The sequence below is a fragment of the Misgurnus anguillicaudatus genome, chromosome 25, assembly GCF_027580225.2.
Source record: "Misgurnus anguillicaudatus chromosome 25, ASM2758022v2, whole genome shotgun sequence".
NCBI classification, from domain to species: Eukaryota; Metazoa; Chordata; class Actinopteri; order Cypriniformes; family Cobitidae; genus Misgurnus; species Misgurnus anguillicaudatus.
The window spans coordinates 12,803,579-12,825,756 of NC_073361.2; the positions used below are offsets into that span (position 1 = coordinate 12,803,579).

Below are 22,178 nucleotides of genomic sequence, written 5' to 3' on the forward strand. Positions count from 1 at the left end.
ATGAGTGTTTTGGTGGCATGTAAGTATATGTTTTCTTCATATGTTTTTTTTTTCCGGTTTCTAAGTTAGGTGTGTAAGATACCAAATTCAATGTTATGTCATATTAATCAGTGTCTTGTTGACTAAAAAATAGCACAGTTTTGAAATATGTCTGCAGCTCTTAGCAACTTTTTTGGTGGGCTTGAAAATATTTTGACCCAGCGGGGTTAATTGTAACGCTGTGTTACAACTAATCCCTCAGCACTTACGATATGAAAACAGCTAACGTTAGCGTAATTCTTGCCGTTGTTTTAAATAGGCTACACACGAATGATTGCTGACCGCCAACAAAATAAATGTACCTGTCTTATCAAAAATCATGTGTCAAATTTATTTTTGTTCATATCTTTAATATTGATTGAATAAAAGATTAAAATCCTAATGAAATGAATGGCTAAAATCAGACTTTGATGCTTAATATCTCAGAATTTGATTTAAAAATTGTATGATTATTACTGACTGGGTCACATATTAATTTTTTTCATAATTGTGCTTTTCTCACATATTTAGACATTTGCATCCATATATAATTGAACTATTGTTAGAAAATTGCTGGATGAATAAATACAGTGTGGATACCTGTCTATTATAGACAGATATATAAACAATATCCACTTCAAGTATATAGACAAAATAGTATTTAAATATTTGCCAGCAAACTTAATTTTTAGCAAGTGTTACAACTAAGTTATAACGGTTGCACTTTTGCCACGTTTGGTGTAATTGTCCAAGAATGGTAAGTACTAAAAACAAACTTCAAATGTTCATTTGTAGCAGAGATGTGTGTGCTGCTTGTGTAAAAATATAATTAATTAAACTCAAATATTTTTTGAATGATTAGGCAAAAACCAAAAAGCGCTAAGTTGTGGCCCTCTCTTCACTAACTTTAACAATCACAATAAGTACCATTTAGCTACAGATATGCATACATTTGGTACCAAGATGTACATTTGATGTACTTTTATGCACTCTTTGATATCAATTTGTACCTCTTATGTACTAATTTAAAGTCTATTAGGTGCAAATCTGTACTTTTTGAAAGGGTAACGCCCCAGTGACAGCTACTGTAGTGACCATTTTTTTGTGGCCAATGGACCATCTTCAAATGTGGCTCATCTACTTATAATGTATTAATTATAATCATACATCTACAGTCTAACATTATCATACAATAATAATGTAGCTATATAAAGTAATTTGGTTTGCAATGGTGTAAAGTAGCTGATTACAGAGTTGTAACTCATGTTTTGGTTTGTGTCCATCAAATTAAAAAACAAGAAAAATGAAATACAGAGTATTCTGCACATTCAGATTATTCAGATTATTCATCTCATACCAAGCAAGATATTGAAAACTCACACTTATTTTGGTCCCTTCTTCATCGGGGTCTGGTTCTGGGATCAGCTCCATCTGAAGGTCAAGAAGAACACAAAAATAAGAATCATATACACACACACACAAAAGCCACAAAATACAACGGAGAAACATTCAAGCTATTCCTTCACTCGTGGATAATGTCGACCTTGGATTGCTTGGGTTCCCATGACGCCATTAAAAACGTGAATGTTTCAAAAGCTCGGTTAATTGTTTGTTCAGTGGAAGGGAACAGGAACGCATACAGACGGTGAGATGTGTTTTCGTCTCGAGAACTAAACACAACAATGATTCAACAGGCACAGGAGCAGATGGCATTACAGGAGCCATTTTCGGCTCTTTAAGGAGTTTGAAATATTCAGAATGCACCACATCAAAAAACAATCAGTGGAAAATCCATCAGCCTAAATAGGAGTAATGCTTTCGCCTGAACTTCATCTTGTCGAGGTCTGAGGCAATTGGTTTTAAATTAAGCAATAAGGAAAAGATTAGATCCATGGTAAACATGTTCATCCTTAACACCAATAATGTCATGTTTGCCTGAAGCTCTCATAAAGCATTATGCGCTCAGACTTTATCTGAGGTAACCTTTTGAGAGAGACCTTAAAGAAAATCATGAGCCAGCCAGACAACGTTCCAACCCAGATTTGAAAGCGGCTGGTTTTAGTAGGCATTGTTTATTTATATTTAAAAAAGGGAAAAATGGCATTTTGCAGAGGCTGACTGGATTCAATGGAACCACAAAGGCACTGCCACATGAAATAAAAAAGATGAAACGCTAGAAGTTGGAAACAAGTGCATGCGAGGACAGAAAATTATTGGCACAGTTCACTTGTGGTGTGGACTGTGCTAGAGGTTTTATTATAATAAAACTTTTACTATAATGAAAATCAATGTCAGCAGGTAAATTAAGATGGTCTGAAAACCTGAAAAATCTTCAGGACGAGGTTTAATATTTTACCTCGCAGAACAAAACCATTACAGCGCAGCAGGAGGTTAGGCAAAATTAAAGTATTTTATTTTTTCATATTTCTATTAAACTCTTTGATAGCTTTGAGATTAATGATCTAACATCTACTTTTATCAGATACGGCCTTGTGATTCTCCAGTCTGGGCTTGGCTGAGTATTATTTCTTTTGAGAATGTGATCAATGAATTTCAAATAGTTTTATCCACTATAAAAGAAAAAAGGGAGATAAAATGTAGAGGAAAAATCAATTTATACTCTCAGGAAATTCATGGTCAAAAAAAGGAAGACATCTAAACCTTTTTATACTTAAAGAGAAAAAATATAATATTGATATGAAATATTATAAAAAATACATTATAATATTTTTTATTCTAAAAACACAATTTGTTTTGAAGATACAATTACTTTATAATATAACCGCCCGTAACTCTTCTTTTTGAAAGAGAAGAGGATCCTGAGTACTCACTCAGCTGACATTTTGCTAATATGGGCCGTTGATCTCCATTATGTGGAGATCTCTTATCTCTGCTATAACACGCCGGCCATTTAGTTGGACCTCCAGTAGCCTCCCATTAAAATCAAATTCAATTAAACTAAATGTGGACTAATGAATTTCGAATTTCAATACTGATTCTGGGTGTCAAGCATTGACTTTCTGCGGACTCTAAGCAGTATCTAGGTTGCACTGCAAATGGTGCCACTTTATTTCATTAATACACAGGTTGTTGTAGCTCAACAGCAACATCAGCTCCATTATAAAGGGATGGTCATACAAAAATGAAAAAAAAAAAACAGACAATCACCAGCATTCATGTTCTTATGTCCCCTGAACACAAAAAAGTTTTTATTTCATCTTTCAATGAAATAAAAGTATATGAAGAGTTTGGTTCCAAAACACGATAAACGCCATTTTTGAAAAAAAATAATTACTGCCAAAATCAGTATTGTATCAGGTCAGTATTTAAAATTAAATTCTTAATTTTATGCAAAATCCAATATCTGCAGTGTTATTCTGTCATCTTTTCTCCCTTTTTTCCCAAAACGCGATAAACGCCACTCCTCTTTTTCTACAGAACGCAATAAATCCGCTCCACATATTACAGCACACCATTCACGCAATGTAAACAAACAATGGCGGCGCGCTGAGTACACGGAATCCTAGTTTTCCTCATCTTGTACTTCGTGATCAACAAACAAACACAAACAAAATACTACTTTAATGGCATTGATAAACCTGTGGTTGTTTTCTGTGACGGGAAACATTGTAAGTCATTAACATCCAATGCGAGAGGCACTCGGGAGACGGGTGCTTGTTCTCTCGACAGCATCTGTGAAGTTTATGTAAGGGATAATGTAGAGGCAGCCGGTAGTTATCGGGAAATAAGCCCCGACAGTGTGATCTCCGCGAAGCGGAGGGTCTTGTATCACACTGAAGGGGCTTATTTACCCGATAACTACCGGCTGCCTCTACATTATCCCGCTTATTACATGGCTACTTGCCACATAAGAAAAAAACTGGACATGAATATGAATTTGAAACATTTTATTGGCATATTTGTTTTAAATTAACATTTTTATCCTTCCGCGAAACTTTGCACAGATGCATAAAATGATCGTAATACCTTATTAAGATCCTCTGCTTGTTACTTGTCTGTCTCCATTTTTTTCTCTTTTAGCCAGTCTTTGAGAAGTTTTAATGCCCATTCTGTATTTTTTTGTGTGTTGGCTTCGTAGCTGTCATGCTCTATTTTGTCAAGTTCAGTCTCAGTAAGCTCTCTGTGTCTTGTCGTTGTTTGTTCTTCTATCTACTGTTTAAATGTTTTGTTTTCTCCATACATGTTAAAATTAATGTCAAAACTTTCCATTCTTAATTGTGGTTGTCCAGTGTGTGTCACAAGATGGCGCCAAACAGTAATCTTTATTGGCGCGGAGTGATTTTACTCATAAAAGTAGTAGTACCGGCTATGCGTTATTACTTTGGAGCGGTTATTATTTGAAAAGAACGAACCTGCAAATGTCTCAACTGACCAATCAGAATCAAGTATTCCAGAGAGCCGTGTAATAAGTGATTATAACACATTGACCCCAGGGGATCTTATGAAAAACGTTCCATTATTTTACTCAAAGTCAACTAAAATCGAGCAGGACCAAAACATTTTACAGCGGATCACTTTGAAAAATGTTAAGCAACGGCGTCAAGTATAACTGCAGCAATGACAGTGTTATTAATATGACAAAGTAAGTGTTTTCATTAATGCCATTAATGTTTATATTTTTAATTAGTGTGTACAACTAGTCAACTAAATGAATATGAATGCACATTTATACATTGATTCAATAGATTTATAGCATTTTGAAAAAAAAAAATAATTTGTTTTTATAATAAATCTTTGAAAATCAAGTTATGGATTTGATTTTTTTATGTTTTTATAACCCAAAGATGCCATGTGAAAGTTTGTAACAGAAAATAGTGGTTTTCATCTTGTCACTTTTTTGGTATAGAAAACACGTTTTTACCATAAAAAATTCAAATCCATAATTTGATTTTCAATATTTATTTTAAAAACGGATATTTTTTTCAACAAAATGCAATAAATGCATATTAAATCATATATAAATGTGCATTCATCTTTGCCATAATATATTCATTTAGTTGACTAGTGGTACACTGATTAAAAAAATAAACATTAATGGCATTAATCAAAACACTTACTTTATGTAAGTCATACAGTCATATGTCATATTAAGAACACTGTCATTGCTACGGTTCTACTTGGGAGGTCATCTAGAACGTCGCTTTTTTAGCGATCAGCTGTAAAAAGTTTTGGTCCTGCTCGACTTTCATTGACTTTGAGTAAAATAATATTACATTTACGTCTCATGTAGATGCGTATAAATAGCACGAAGTGTAAAAATCGTGCAATACATACATCAAATTCCACTTGGCGTGCATATGATATGCCATTCTTCCCCATTCACTTAAACTGTGCATCTTTTCTTGTCGTTTTATTTCAATTTCTTTCTGATTTTTGCTTAAGGATGTTATTTAATATACAGGTTTCTCCGTGTTTTTGTCTATATTTAAGCCAGGGTCGCTTGGAGTTGGAGTTAGAATGGGGGTTAGGGTTAGAATGTCATTTTTATATAACAAAATGTTGTTCTAACCCTAAACCCAAGCGAAAATGGTAAAAAATAGCAAAAAAATTGAGAAACCAATAAATAATAAAAAAAGATGGTTACCATTTACCATTTATTGCATGATTTTTAAACTTTGTGCTATTTATACGCAACTTCGTGAGACTGGGTTCAAAGTTTCTCATAAGATCCACTGGGGTCAATGTGTTAGCATGAAAGAAGCTTGATGCTGTCGGGAGAACAAGCAACAGCTGGCATTTTTCCTTCACTCGAGTGCCTCTCACATAAATTATTTGATTTTGATGGCTTACGTTTCTTCCCCGCCACAAAAAAAAACACCACAGGTTTATCAATGCCATCAAAATTACTACTTTATTTTTGTTTGTTTGTTGATCACAAAGTACAAGGCAGATGAGGAAAACTAGAATTCTGTGTGTATTCAAAGCGCCGCCATTTTGTTTACAATGCGTGGAATGGGGCGCTGTGATTGGTTAAGCAGATTTATTGCATTCTGCAGAGAAGGAGGACTGGCGTTTGTCGTGGTTTGGAAAAAAGAGAGAAAATATGACAGAATAACACAGCGGATATTGGATTTTGCATATAAAGAAGAATTGACTTGATACAATAATTTTTATTAAAATGCCATTTATCCCATTTTGGAACCAAACATTGACATAACCACTCACTGAAATCACTTTTAAAGACATGCTAGAGCCAATTTATTTGGAGATGCTGACCTCAAAATGGATTATAACACTCCTTGACTAGTTTTTATACTTTATATGCAATACATTTATGAAAGAGATTAGAAAATATGGGACAAATATGAACAAAAATATGGAACAAAGCTATCACATCATTTCATCTTTGAGTGCGCTTTCTCTTTAAAACTCACCTTCAATGTCCCTTTAACTTTGCTTTATGGAAAGAATAATAATGAAATGTTTAAACGCCAATGCCAGTGTTTTGGGAAATATGTACTGTATTTTTTTTGTTACACCACCTGCTCATGCTCATTTTGCCCATGCCGTGCAACTAAGCACATACAATAAAACCCAAAAAGTTTAATAATGTTCCAAACAAAAACAACATATATTATTTATTATTTTTCATTTGTTGATATGCCTGCTGGGCTAATACCTTCTGTGATTTTGACTAGTCATTTGCGATCTCACTCTCTTCATTAGCAGGAACTTGTCGCTCTTCACGCCTGCTGAAATTGACTTCTTGTAAAATGTGCCCCTGCAATTATTTTGCATAATGCACGAGGCTCTGAGGTCCCAGACAGTAAATTAATGTCAGGGAAGAAGGATAGCATCATCTATATTAAGATATAAACATATCTCACTTGAATGGCCTGAGCCGTCAAGCATGTTTCACTTCAGAGACGGAGATTAAGCCCCCGGATATCTGCGGCTGAACCTCGGGGATATCATTATTATGAATCTGTATCTCACTCTTTATGAGATATTGAACAGTGTTTTTTCTTTTTTCGGTACTCGCGGCAAACAATATGATTAGATACCCACACACTCCTGAAACTTTCTCTCAGTTTTCACACACCGCACTGCACCGCGCACATTTCCATATCCGTTCGGCGAGCAGTTTCATCATCTTATACTGTAGCTGGCTGAAGTTCAACAAGTTATTATATTGCTTTTCTATGCTCTGTGAATGTAGTGCAGAGCAGTGATGCATTACGATGGCCTCGCTTTATGGCCAAGCGACTCCTTTACCAGATGAAATACAGCTGAGGCAGCGCGTGGTAACACGCTTGGCGAGGCAGGGACATGTGCAACATGTTCCTCTCCTCTTTTAATGACATCTGGGGTCCGCGCAATCAAACAAATGTGTGTGCATCTGCAGATTTTGAAACATAAAGGCGAGTAATGTGTGGGGAAGTCATGGGATCTCTCTTTCTGAGACAGCGTAGGTAATGATTAATGAAGTTATTTCACACACTCGGGCAGTTTTCCCGATAAATGTGTCAAGATCTATGCTTAATGACAGTCATCAGAGAGCTGTTCATCACATTCATCACTGTCGTAGGATTTCAGACAGGGTTCAATTAATGTTGCCAATGTTTTCATTATATTTTCATGAGTCCTTGGAAAAGGGCTGTAATTTAAAAAAAGAGATGGAATACTGCTGACATTCCACTTTAATGTCTCTGTTTTGACCCTGAATAGGTTTTTGTCAGGTCAAGTTACTGTATAGTTAGACATTTTAACCACCTGTCTATTTGTCTATCCAGTATCGTGAAGTGCTTTAATGTTCTTGATGTTTCAACATTTTGAATTGATGATTAATGGTCAAACTATTAGGCTGTTTACACTTGGCATTAACATGTGTTTTCGTCGATCGGATCACAAGTGGACGACGTTAATGCCAGGTGTAAACGGTGTTCAAAACGTTTTGAGCTCGTCCACTTTTGACCACTTTCAACCACATCCAGAGGTGGTCGAAACCACTTTCGATCGGATCGCTTTGGAGTTGCGGAACGCACATGTGGTGGAATGCGTTCGAACAGCCACACGCGACCGCCTTCTCCCCGCCCATTTATCTAATCTGAGGTATTAAACACATGTTTTACGTCTTTTTTGACTTCTGGCGTGAACATTCGGTGAACAGCGCTATTTTTAGCCTTTCATTGATAAAACTAAGCGGCTGATCTCCGTAGTTTTGTTTTGAAAGCGTGTGAAAGTTGCGCGATCCTATTTCATCAATTGCGCTGAAAATTCAAAGAAAGCTCTTACATACTCATGTACAAAACACTGTGCAGCATGTTTACTTGCTAAACAAGCAGTGCACTGCGACATAATATTAGTTTGCGTCCATATAAACTCATAATTACTCTTGCTCGGGTTTGAATGACAGCAGAGAGACTCGCCCACCGTCTCACAGACCCCCCCCCTCATAGTATTCAGCACAGAAGCGGTCGAAAGTGGACAAAAGAGACGGATTGAAATACCAGGTGTAAACGTAATGTGTCTCTCTTGTCCACTTGTGATCCGATCGATGAAAACACATCTTAATACCAAGTGTAAACAGCCCCTTAGTGCACTTAAAAAATATGCAACCTTAAAGGGACACTGCACTTTTTTTGAAAATATGTTCATTTTCCAGCTTCCCAAGAGTTAAACATTTGATTTTTTCCGTTTTGGAATCCATTCAGCTGATCTCCGGGTCTGGCGCTACCATCTTTAGCATAGCTTAGCACAATCCATTGAATGTGATTAGACCATTAGCATCGCGCTAAAAAAATATCCTATTTAAAACTTCTGTGTACTAAGACCGACAGAAAATTAAAAGTTGCGATTTCTAGGCAGATATGGCTAACTATTCTCTCATTCAGGGAAATAATCAAGGACTTTGCTGCCGTAACATGGCTACAGGAGGCGCAATTATATTATGCAGCGCCCGAAAATTGTCCCCATAGTATCTTTCAATAGCAGGGGACTTTTTTTCGGGCACTATGTAATATTATTGCGCCTCCTGCAGCCATGTTCAGCCCAGTCTCACAAAATTTCGTTATATAGTCATGTATTTTTTTTTTTATTCTTTTAACGTGCTATTATCACGAATTTTCACATTTTTTTGTGATCGTATAATGAATTCCTGTTTTCGTGTGATTATCACGTATTGGTTACTCAACTGTTTTGTCCTATTTTCTTACCATTGTCGCTTCGCCAGGCGACATATAAAAAAATAAATCAGAAAAAATAATATAAACCAATGTATAAAGTGATATTTTAAATATAATTTTTTATTATAAATTCGTGAAAATAGCACGAAAAAAGAATAAAAAAAAATACGTGACTATATCACGAAACTTTGTGAGACTGGGTAGCCATGTTACGGCAGCAAAGTCCTTAATTATTACGCCAGAATGAGAGTACAGTTCCTAACCATATCTGACTAGAAAATCACAACTTTTAATTTTCCGTCTGTCTTATTACACAATGTAACTACAGAAGAGTCAAGTTTTAAATTGGAAAAATATCGAAACTCTTTGGTTATTTTTTTAGCGCGATGCTAATGGTCTAATAAGATTCAATGGATTGTGCTAAGTTATGCTAAAAGTGTTAGCGCCAGACCCGGCGATCAGCTGAATGGATTCCAAAATGGTAAAAATCAAATGTTTAACTCTAGGGGAGCTGGAAAAGAGCATATTTTTTTAAAAAGTGTAGTGTCCCTTTAAAACAATACACCAAAATACATTTATAGTATTCACAACAAGGGTATCATAATATATTACAACCATAATACTAATAAATATAAAATGTTTTTCCTTTTAAGTAAGGTATTTTTGTCACTAATGTTCTTTTCCGAATCACCCCAACCCTGTTTTATTCGTAACATCTCACATTCTAGCCGAGCACCCGCATTAATAAGATATGAATATTTTATTTTAGTTGAATGGGCTTACCTTGACTTCATAAAACCCAATGCGAGGAATAGTTCACTAAAAGAAATTCAAACTTTCGAATGATCCCCAAACTTTAGGGAAATATAATTTTGAATTTTGAAACACAAAAGGCGATCTAAAGGCAGAATGTCTCAGGTTTTTCCATGCATCAGAAATGGTGATTTTTACTGCCAAGCTTCAAAGAGCACAAAACAAGCACCATAAAATATCAACGGTAGTAGCTTAGAGTAGAACCTGCAATATTTTTCAAGTCTGAAGACATACTATACTGTAGCTCACTGTGACCTGATCCTCACACAAATATATCATATGACTTCAGGATATTTTTATGGTACCTTTGTGGAGCTCGACGTATAAATAATTCGCTCATCTCCTTGTGTGAAAAATATTTTTTCTTTCACACGTAAATAACTTTTCTATTAAAGGTATAGCGGAAGATTTTATTTTTACGGGTGGATCATCAAGACTATTGGCCATCCCAGTTGTCAATCATTCTGATGATATGTTGACATAAGGCCTTTGTATGTGTTCGTCCCTAGGTTCGCTTTCTGCACATGCGCACTTTCAGGTGTATATGTGTGGTGGGCTACGGCTTCAGCCATTCATTGAAGCTCGCGTTCTCACCGTTTTTTTTATGTCTGAGGATCTCTGCCATAGCTAGCGTCATCCTCTATGAAAATATACCTAAATAATGTATAATATATTTCAGTCAATATGTGACCCTAAATGTGAAATCCAGTTTAAGGAGGGGGGGTCTAAAGCTATTTCATGCATTTTGACTTATTAACACTGTTAAAGAGTTGGATTCCTCATGCTAAACATGTGTCAAAAAAGCATTGGATGTATGACGCATGATAATATTTCTGTAACGAAAGCACTTTGCCAGGGTTTGTACAAGTTTCGCTAACTTTTTTTGAACATGAAAGATTCATACGTAATAGGGATGTAACGGTACGTGTATTCGCACAAGACCGTTTCGGTACAGGGCAAATCAATGAAACCGAATGCAATCTTAGGTGTGCGGAACATAGGTCAATTTTCGTGTTTCCACACGAAAGTATTAAGTGGTGGAAGTCTCCGCATTCAGCGCAAGTCTTCTGTCAAACATATAACATAATTCGGCCCGCAGAAAGATTTTTATTTACTTAGTTGTATATCCGTTGATTATTGATGTAAACGTTTGCGTGTCACGTCTAAATGCGCATCAACACGCTGTTTGTTCTTCCAAAAGTGTGTGAGAGGTTGCGCGTCTTTCGTTGCTACGCAATAATGAGTCGCGCTTTCTGTGACAGCAAAAATAATGAATGTGTGATCAGATTTTTCATCTGCACCTCACGTCAATCATATCATTGTCACAATACGATCAGTTAGTTGGGCCAGAGAAGAGCTGTAACCCGAGCTTACTCGGCTGTTAACTCAGCTGCGGAGGGGTTCGTTAATTTAAGTCACAGCTTACATTGACGACACAAGCAAAGATTTGGAGAAACGTGCAAAAGATAAAAGATGGCTATATGCAACTCACTCATCTTAATATGAGTGTATAATAAGTATATCATCATGTTGCTTGCTATGCAGTTACACATAAAGCAGTAATATTATTTTATACAGAGATGGTACATAAACAATTCAATACTGTGACTTAAAAAAAATGCAAAATAAAAAATGGTGGCAAAAATGTAGGCTAATAGTTCATAAATGTATTCAGGAATTGAATTTGTTAGTTTAGTGCAAGGTTGTAGTAGAAAAAGTTAAAGAGATGGTTAAGAAAAGATTTACCTACTGTTATAAAATAATGTAAAAAAGTATGTTATTTAGTGGAAAACTTTGCAGTAGTATTTTATTTATTATTCTTTTTTTATTTTATATATATTTTATTTAATATATTTTAATAAAAAGTGTTTAAAAAACAAATTGTTAAAAAAAAAGTTTATAGTAATAAACAACCTGCAGTTGAATGTATGCATTTTTCCCCTTACTGTACCGAAAATGAACCGAACCGTAGCTTCAAAAACCGAGGTACGCACCGAACCGTGTTTTTTTTTTTTTTTTTTGCATACCGTTACACCCCTAATATATAACAATCTTTAGTTTGTTTATAGCGTGTGTGTTTGTTTAAAGTTTAATTTTGTTAAAATGGGGCAGTCCCAACTTAGTCATGAGTCGCATGGGGTAAGTAAAACTGCATCAAATATGTTTTCTTGGCAATCGTCTCATAAGTGCATATAATGTAAACTACATGAACATGTAGGAAATTATAAATTGTCCAGAGATGTTTTGTGTAGCTTGCTCGTTTTTTTTTTTTTTTTGGTACAGTAACGATACAGCTGATCTGTCTTTTATAAATCTGATAAAACTAAAGACTTTTCAGAGATATAAAGAATGTAATATTGCTACAGGTACTCAAGATTAACATCAGATAGAAACACTGTTTGTTATGTGACCTTTGAAGTCTCATAATCTAATTAAAAGACTAGCGGCATCAAAGTTTAATTCCAATCATTGATTTCATATTGATTTAATTTTTGACATGACATTACTAAGTCAATATCAAGGTTATATATCACCGAATGTCCTTTACATAATGTAGGATAATTTTATGTAGACAACAGCAAATCACCCCAAAATGACTTCAGATGGGTTTTCACAGGCAGAGTCACCATATTCACCCTGTTATGTTGAGTACATAAAAACCTGCTTATTTAAAGCAACACTAAAGAGTTTTTTTTTTACCTTAAAATAATGTTTCCAAAAAAGTTTCAGTCGTTCATCCACTCGAAAAACAGGGTGAACGACACTTTCACATTCGCTTTGCAGCCCTCTATCGGCCAAAACCGCACTAAAGAAGTTTCCAACCGTCGGGTCGTAGTCCAGTAGTTCGAGTGAAAACTACAAAAACTTGCTTTACGGCAGACCTACAATCCAATCAGAGCCAGATATGCTGCAGTATTTACGACAGTGGTAATGGACAATTACGCTTCTAACCTGTAGGGGGAGCAAAGAGCAAAAACTCTTTAACACAGGAAAGCAAGGCTATCTAGCCACCAGCTTTATTCAAGGGAAGAGATTTTTATTTGCAACACATCCATAACAACTTAAGCATTTTCTTCCAAACATCAGTGTCTAAACCTATTGAACCCAATCCTCACCGCATTCTTACACACAAAAGTGTTACACGCGCCAAGTCATGAAAGATTACAAACTGCATGCCTTTAACTGTTTAAACTGCCTCTCCACATTGACAGATTGTTGAAACATGTCAAATGTGCTATACCAACATACTTGTTATGCTGAGAAAGCTTGTTAATGCCCAGAGGGATGGTATCATTTACTGCCGGGCAAACAGACACACTGTTGTGGGAGTCATGAATAATTCAGGTCTTTGACAAGGCAGGAGGGGTGTTAGGCATCATGTGAGTATACGTACTGTATATGAAAGAAATGATTGTATTTGACAACTGCTATCTATTTGATAGCAATCAGATGGTGCTGATGGTTGACTTTGGCACTGGAAGTGTATTTAAGTGTTAATAAATATTCAAATAATAATGGACATAAGTATCTTCAATATGAAGGCTCTCTGCATGTTAATAGGCTTAGTACATAATGCATGTTTGCCTTGTAAAATAAGATTTACGTAGTATAAGTTTATTGAACTTTCAGATGAATTGAAAATGTATATTTAATTTTCATTAAATATTTAGTTTAGGACATTAAGCACCGTACTTGCATATCAAATACAGATTCATTTATTCAATTCACTAGTGAATACAGTTGCATTAAAAGCTTCAGTTCTTTCAATTTTATTTTTTACATTTTGCCAAGACTGTGAGAGGTCTAAAAGCATTCATTTCCCCCTTTATTTCATACTTTATTATTCCAAAGATATGTACATAGCATGTTACATTATTCAAAGACATGCTTTATACCATTACTAGACTCTACATTCAGTACATCCACTCACTGAAGGTCTGCATTATGTGCAAAGTGAAAAGCATAATGCCATATCATGGTGTCCTAATGGAGTATGAGAGTGAATGAGAGAATAAGTACAGTGATAATGCTGTTTCTATGCTTTGACAAGGTCATTGAATGAAACCAACATGAATGATATATTCTGTCACGAGTTATACAGGCCTGTTTTAGCGTTTCCAACTAGATCTGTCTTTATTTTTATTGCCGCAATAAGACTTTAACTAACAGTGCAGGAGAGTAACTACCACCATTTTTCACCAGTATCATCCCAGTTGTTTTCATTGAAGAAGCTTTTTGCTATTTAAAGTGAAATATTAAATGATCATTTTAACTATGTTTTGAATTAAAATACATAAGGTTATTTCATTTTTTTTGTATTGTACGTATATATATTTAAGTTTAATGCTGCCAAGGTTCAGTTGTCCATTCATTTGAATGAAACAAAAATGCCTGAACAACACAATGGCTTGGGTATTAAATAATACCATATATATTTTTTTTTAAATAAAATGAAATAAATAATGCCCTTTAAAGGGAAATACAATTATAAAATGCTAACATTTTACAATAATCTTGCATTTGTTAACATTAGTTAAAGGGGTAGTTAACCAAAAAATGAAAAGTTCATCATCATTTCCTCCCCCTCTTCTTGTTCTAAACCTGTATTAGGTTTCTTTATTGTGTTGAATACAAAAGAAGATATTTTGATAAATGATGGTAAGCACACAGTTTACCATAGCCATTGACTTCCATAGTATTGGGTTTATTTACTATGGAAGTCAATAGGTACCGTCAATTGTGCAGTTACCATCATTTATTACAAGACATTTATCTTCTATTGTGTTCAGGAGAATACAGAAACTCATACAGGTTTAGAATAACATGGGGGAGGGAAAATTATGACAGAATTTTTATTTTTGGGTAAACTATCCCTTTAAAGCATTAGCTAATAACAATGAACAATATTTTATATAGCATTTATTAATCTTAGTTCATGTTAATTTCAGTATTTACTAATACATTTTTACAATGTAGTTGAACAACTAGTTTTGGAATTAACTAACATTGACAACGATTAAGGGGTTCACTTTAAAATAAACAATTTAAATTAATTTTCTCATCCTCATGTTGTTTTAAACCCGTATGAATGTCTTTTTTTCCGATGAACACATAAGAAGATGTTTTGAGAAATGATGGTAAACACACAGCAAATAGTGACCATTGACTTCCATAGTAGGAATAAAAAATATGATGGGTACCGTCAACTGTGTGCTTACCATCATTTCTCAAAATATCTTATTTTGTGTTCATCACATAAAATAAATTCATACATGTTTAGAACAACATGAGGATGAATAAATGAAAACAGAATTTTCATTTTAAAGTGAACTATCCCTTAAATAAATGCTGAATAACCATTTTGCTTAGTGTTCCTCATTGTAATGTATACCAATCGAATAATATTTTCAACAATACTGCCTTTCAATGTGGCTGTGTATTACTTAATGCACTTCAATCCCACTGCTCTAAAACAATGCTGGGTTATTTTCAATTCAGTGTTGGGTCAAAAAGGGATGAGAGCCCAGCCTGTTGGGTTGTAATTTAACCTATGCTGGGTTGTTTTAACCCATAGTTGGATCAAATATAAACATTTTTTTTTAACCCAATGGCTGGGCTTGTCCCTTTTTGACCCAACCCTGAGTTGAAACCAGTGGCGAGGCTACTTAAGGGCCAGGGTGGCACTGGCCCACTCAGATTGCCCGCTGGCCCACCCAGTCAAAAGAGAAATGGAGAAAAAATCATGCATAAATTATAATAATCTCTTTTTTAATAATAATCGCTCATACGCATCATTCAGAAATAAATAACTGTTTATATAGAAAGTTAATCTTTTGCATGTGTTTCTAAACCTTGCAAATGTTAACATTCAAGCCATTTCAAACAATATAAGCGAAAGAAGATGTCAGCTGTTTTCCGTGCGCACAGACAATGGTGCAGACGCACACACATAGGCTAAATTGACACACTCATAGTGCACACACGAGATGCGTGTTTCAAAAAGCATGCAAACCCAGAATCTCTATGCAAAATTATCTCAAAATACCACAGTCTTTTCAGGCAGTATTCTCATAAAAAACAATCATGTCTTAAAGTAAACACAAACCGTTCAGAAAGAAATCAGATGTGTGTGTCAGTACGGATCCGTGCTTATCGTGTTAAAGTGGCAGTACGCTCAAGAAATCTGCTTATGTTAGTGTCATTAACAGAAGACAAAATAAAAATCACATCTGTAGCTTTAAAAGATTAATTATATTTAAATTATAGAATAAAGAAGACGTTGTAAGGTGTCACACTGTTTATAATTCCAACACTAGATGCTCCAGCAGGGCTAGCAGGGTTTCATAACCCTGGGTTAATTTCAGGGATAACTCTGCTTCTAAATTCTAAAAGATCCTTAAAGGGATAGTTCAGCCAAAATTTATATTAAACCCATAATTTGTTCACCCCCAAGCTGTCGGAGATGCATATGTCCATCATTTTTCAGACAAAAACATTTTCAGTTATTTTAGAAAATGTCTTAGATATATCATTTGAATAAAATGCAAAGATACGGGGTCCACTCCTTCAAGTCCAAAAAATTAGCATTTATCCTGCACAAAAGTATTCCAATCTGATCCAGGGGGATAAACAAAGGCCTTCTGAGAGTAATCCGTGCGGTGTTATCAGAGAAATATCCATATTTAAAACTTTATAAACGAAAATAACTAGCTACCGGTAACGCCGCCATCTTAGTCGTGTCCGCATTCAAGACGATATTGTACAGAGTTTGCGCAGGTTTCTCTGCTTTTAAAGGTTTTAATAAAAAAATAATTCCAATACAAATGAAAACAACACAATTATTTAACATTAATCTTAAACTGGGGGTCTTCTTCCTCCAGTTAGTTTTTCAGTTTACAAAGTCCGTCATCTGGGATTAGACATAGCGTCAGCGCCACTGGCTTTTAAAGGGGATAAGAAATAAAACTCTCATTGGTTTATTGCACATTACTCCCAAAACACACCCATTACTCATTACAAGAACAGGAACAACCCATTTCGACCATGCGCTAGGCGCATAAACCATTTTTCCCATTGTTATTTAGCAAAACTGGATTTGGACATGCCCGTTTAGACCGTGTGCTTAAATCGTTAAAATAGAGCCCATTGAGTTAATGTTTATATTTGACCCATCAATGGGTTAAAACATCACAGTATATGTTAAAGTAAAACCTTTTGGAAGGAAGATTTGACCCTACACTTCAATTAAAATAACCCAGCATTTTTTGTGTGTAAAAATGTATGACCAATTGTAAAAACTTATGTAACTAAATAGTTACAAATTGTTGCGAGACTGTGTAGGTCTCCATTTATTTAGTATTTCGTTTTTCCTTTTTTAAACCGACAACACTTTGTTGCGCACTGTTTTAATTCACAATCACAGGAGGGGTGTTGTTTCCCCTGCCTGAGGTCATTTAGTACCCACAGATGTGTCACAGCGACTGGTCGTAGTTACCAGCAGTGACAGTCATGTTATTGATGGGTTCGGCTTTTAACCAGACAGACTGTCTCCCCGGAGTGACAGACTGAAACAAATTCTTTCACTCACAAGGAACAGTGCTGGTATTCCTGCATCCCTAAGCACATCTAGCTTTCTTTATCCAACTCGGTTTCTATATCTTCAACAGCCTTGCTGTCTTCTCTTTGGAGATGTGAGAAACCCAGTCAACCTGACACAGATCTGACTTACTTCTAAGGTGTGTGTGATTTCATGCTTTGAAAGGTTTACTTGGCAAACAACAACAGAGACATATTTGCTACCAAAAAGCATAAAAACAAGCAAAGCAGGGGTTGGATAGTTTCTTTCTTACAAAGTGCTAATTGAATCGCTTGAATGTAAATGAGATACGGAAGGAAAATAATCGTATAAAAACGTCAACGCACAGAGGCTAATTTTATATTTCTCAAAATCACATTATGTTTTGTCATTAAGTTGTATCCAACAAATTCATCTCCAGCCATCAGGTGGACGTGCTTTGGAGCTCAGCAATCATTTTTAATGCACTGTTTACTACTTTTATTATAATATAACAAGTCTGTGGAAAAGAAAAATACTTTTATTAGTGAATCACTCCTAAATATACATTTCTATCCTTTTTCAAATTGGTTTACACACAGAATACATTAGCGAGTCCATAACTTTCAGATTCTATTAAAGCTTGACAGATTTGAACATTAGCTCACTGTGAAAAAATGCAGCAACTTGGCTTTGTCAATTTAATATTTAATGTTTTGATTAGAAAAAGTTGACATAACTTAGTTGGTTAAGTTAAAGTAACATAAATATATGTTGATTTGACAAAAATGCTGCAGTTTTTTTACAATGCTGAAATAACTGATGCTCTACCCAATCTATCTATCGGGATCCTGCCAGACCCTTGTTTGGTATTTCTGTATGGCAGGGTCCCGACAGTACAATGTTCTGTGTGGGTACATGTGGCTTTTTATCGTTTGTATCTTGCCACGTGTTTCCAGTGTCTTGCACTTTTTCCCCGGTCCCTTACGTGTGATTATTTTCCAGGTGTATGTAATTTACTTTGTCCTATTTAAGAGTCCTGTGTTTGTCACTCTTTACGGGTTTGTCCTGCGTGTTGTACTGTGGTCCTGTCTTGAGTCTCTGTAGACCATCAGTGAGTTTCAGTTATACGTTATGTCTGTTTTGATTATTTGTCCCCTTAATTGTTATCCAGATTGTTGCCCTCTCGTGGGTTTTGTTTTCCTTTTTGTTAATAAATTGTCATTTGTATTTTGTGTCTGCATTTGGGTTCTTCTTCCTTGTAAATTCTTGACACTATCTGCATGCATCCACCATACTTAATACACCAGATGAGCATGTGTAAACTACCAGATGTGCTACGATGCTACCGCAGTCCATTTTTAAAATATCTATTTTGTGTATTAATAGACAGAGAAGATAAAAATCAGTTTTTCACATCATTATATTTTGTCCAATATCCTACTAAGCAAATTTCAATGCAATACCCTAAATATCACATTATGTAAAACATTGACGAATTAGGTGTGAACAGGACCATTTTAGTATCAGTATTTGACACGCATTACAAACACTTAAAATTAAAAACTATCATTTTAAAAAATGCATTTAACCACAATTTGTTTTAAGTTGAAAATGAATATTGTAAGGTTTAACATTTTACATTTTAATGCAACATGTTTTCTAAATAAATAATTTAATATTGCTGTGAAAGGAAATTAAGCTTTTCTTTTTCTAAACAGGCTCATCTTTTGTTCTTGAGGCTCTTTGTACAAATTCAAGAAATCACTGTTTATATGATGTGCACACATCAAGCATGTGCTTTCTGACTTGCATTTTACACAAATGGTGTCATGTTTTGTGGGGCACAACTGGCATCAGCTGTATTCACCTCTGGATTTTCTCTGGGTCTGAATTCATCTGCTTTATTTTATACACAATAGAAATGATAGTTCACTTTTACTTTGCTGTGTCTGTCTTTATCAGTACTAAAATAGAGAAGAAAATCTCACGTTTTCATTTTCAGAGTAGTAAAACATCAACATATATGCAATAAATGTCTATACAGTTTCCTTGGAACAAGAACATATGGGTCAAATTGACCCTCAACATCAAGATTTTTGTGTTAAAAACACTTCAAAACACATCAGTGTATCCTAACTTTGCATGCATGTCATGGCCATAAATAAGAAACAGTGACAAAATGTCTCGTAGAAAAAGATAACTTAAGTAGTATTTCATGTTCATTGTAAATAGAAATGATAGCTCACTTTTACCATTTGTGTCTGTAAAAGTTTTTTTCAGTACTGAAAAGAGTGAGGAGAAGCATTTTACCCCATTTCAAGATTTCAAGTTAAACACCAATATAGCAACAAACACTGAAAACATATATTTAATTTGGGTCTGTAAAGTTGCTTTGGAACAAAAAACATATGTGGGTCAAAATGAACCGCGAACATCAAAATCGTTACTAAATTATTTAGGTACACTTCAAAACATTATAGCGTGTCCAAACTTTGCATGCTTGTTCAAGGCCATAAATGAGAAAAAAACACAAAATTTCAAGAATAAAATCACAGGTTAACTGTTTTTTCCAACAGCTTAAAAATCAAAATGGGTCAAATTGACCCAGGAACATAATGGAAGGGTTAACCTTCAGTTCAATATGCTGTGCGGCTTTATACACTTTAAAAATGGCTGGGTTATTTTTGACCCATAATGGATAAATATTGGGCAAAACTCACCGCTGGGTTAAATAGGACCCGATGCTGGGTTGTTTTTTAACCCAACTGCTGGGTTATTATACTCCATGGTTGCATAACAACAACCCAACATTGGATAATTTTTAACCCACCATGTGTTCTGTCCAATATTTACCCATATAAATATTGGGTCAAAAATAACCCAGCAATTTTTAGAGTGTAATAATGTTTGATTCAGTGTTTCTGTTTTTATTACAATACAACAAAGGGAATAAAATAACCCTTATGAACTGTTATATAATATTATATTTATATATGGCAAAAAAGTATTTTTTTCCCTGCAAGTTTCACGTAACATTACCTGCAATAATTACTGTTCAGTTTTTCTGTATACACGTGTATAGCTTATCAACTACCTGATGTTCTGCAATGACAAATTTAATCCAACACTCAATAGTTCAGCATGGTTTACTAGCTTGCATGTCCTTTGTGCTTATGCTCTCAACATTTTAGCAAGGCCGGTTCTTCCGACCTCGCTACTTTAATCTCAATTCATCGATCGGGACACCTGACTTCAGTTAGCCTTTGGGAATGTCATTAGCCCTGTTCACCATTTTCCAGCACGGCCTGTGATTTTTGATAAGTATTGACGAAAGTAAATCCCGTTGAGTGCTTATTAATTTAAGCTTATTGTGTTTGTCTGTTGGAAAGCGTTAAAGCTGAAGACCAGACTACAATGAGCAATTAATGAAGGGAGGCATGTATGAAAAAGGCAATACAGGCATTTACTGTAGCTGACACATTCAAGGGCATAAATTATTTTGAATTAAATTGAATCAAGCCATGAATTACATTTGGCATAACGTTGAACTCATCACACAAATGTAATAAATTAATAAATATATTACTAAATAGCATGTTTATATTTGTGCAGAGTACATACAGTTTTCTTAGGATTTAAAAAAAATGTAATTTTCAAGCTGCTTTTATGGTCTCATATTATAAAACAGTATTGAGGTAATTCTCATAAATTCTTGGATCTTATTGGCAGCTTCATTACTTGGTCCAAGTCAAAGTTTGGATTTTGGATCCATTTCAGAACTTTTTTATTTGTTATGAAAGAATTATAATATTTAATGTTCAGAACGTTTTTAACTCATTCCCTGGCAGTCTTGTTTTAAAGTTCCCCACCAGCATCAAAAATCACAAAACATAAAATATATCAAATGAAAGAACAGACCCTCTGCTTTTAAACAAACAATAAACAAACAAACAAACTAACAAAGCGAGAATAAAAACCTTTCATCCTATCTATTTTCTCTGCTTATAAACTCTTAAATATGGGTATTTTTCTTCTTTTTTGCAATTAATAACCATCGCAGTATTACAGATAACCATAAAAACTCATCAGGAACACATTTTTTTATGCAAATGTGTTTTATCTTAATTGACGAGATAACTCGTCAATGGCAGGGAAAGAGTTAATGGTATAAACACAAGTGACTCAAAACTTTGTGTATGTTTATAACTGCTGTGTGTTGGGAATCAAATTCATAATCTTGTCAATGTCATTGTCATGCTCTACCTGAGCAACTTTACATCTGTATTTGCTGGTTAAACTAGATTTTCAAAATACAACATTTTTATACAGACCCTTGGGTGTGTAAGCAGGAAACTGATATAATATCACGCACTACAGTGTCTGTTTTTCACAGATAATGGATTTTGAGATCCTTGCATCATTTTAGTTGTTTTATTATTATTTACTACAAAATAGGATTGTGCGATACCGTTATTTTCCACCTGAAAACGTCATGCTTTAATCGTATTGATCATATACTGGTCACGTCTTTATGTGAATTTCACAGGAGTTCACCAGACCTGACCTTTGCAATGCAGTGAAATGATAAACTTTTCACAGAAGCTTGCGTTTCCTGTCTGACATAGTACCATGCATATGAATGG

At 34.8% G+C, this 22,178-nt stretch overlaps 1 protein-coding gene across 1 annotated transcript in view; it reads right to left on the minus strand.

Moving 5' to 3' along the window:
* Nucleotides 1-22,178, minus strand: part of vstm2a (V-set and transmembrane domain containing 2A) — a 57,258-nt gene that overhangs the window by 11,483 nt on the left and 23,597 nt on the right. Inside the window, exon 3 of the mRNA XM_055182495.2 lies at nucleotides 1,399-1,449. Coding sequence (XP_055038470.1) covers nucleotides 1,399-1,449 — 51 coding nt within the window. The remainder of the gene's footprint in view (nucleotides 1-1,398; nucleotides 1,450-22,178) is intronic.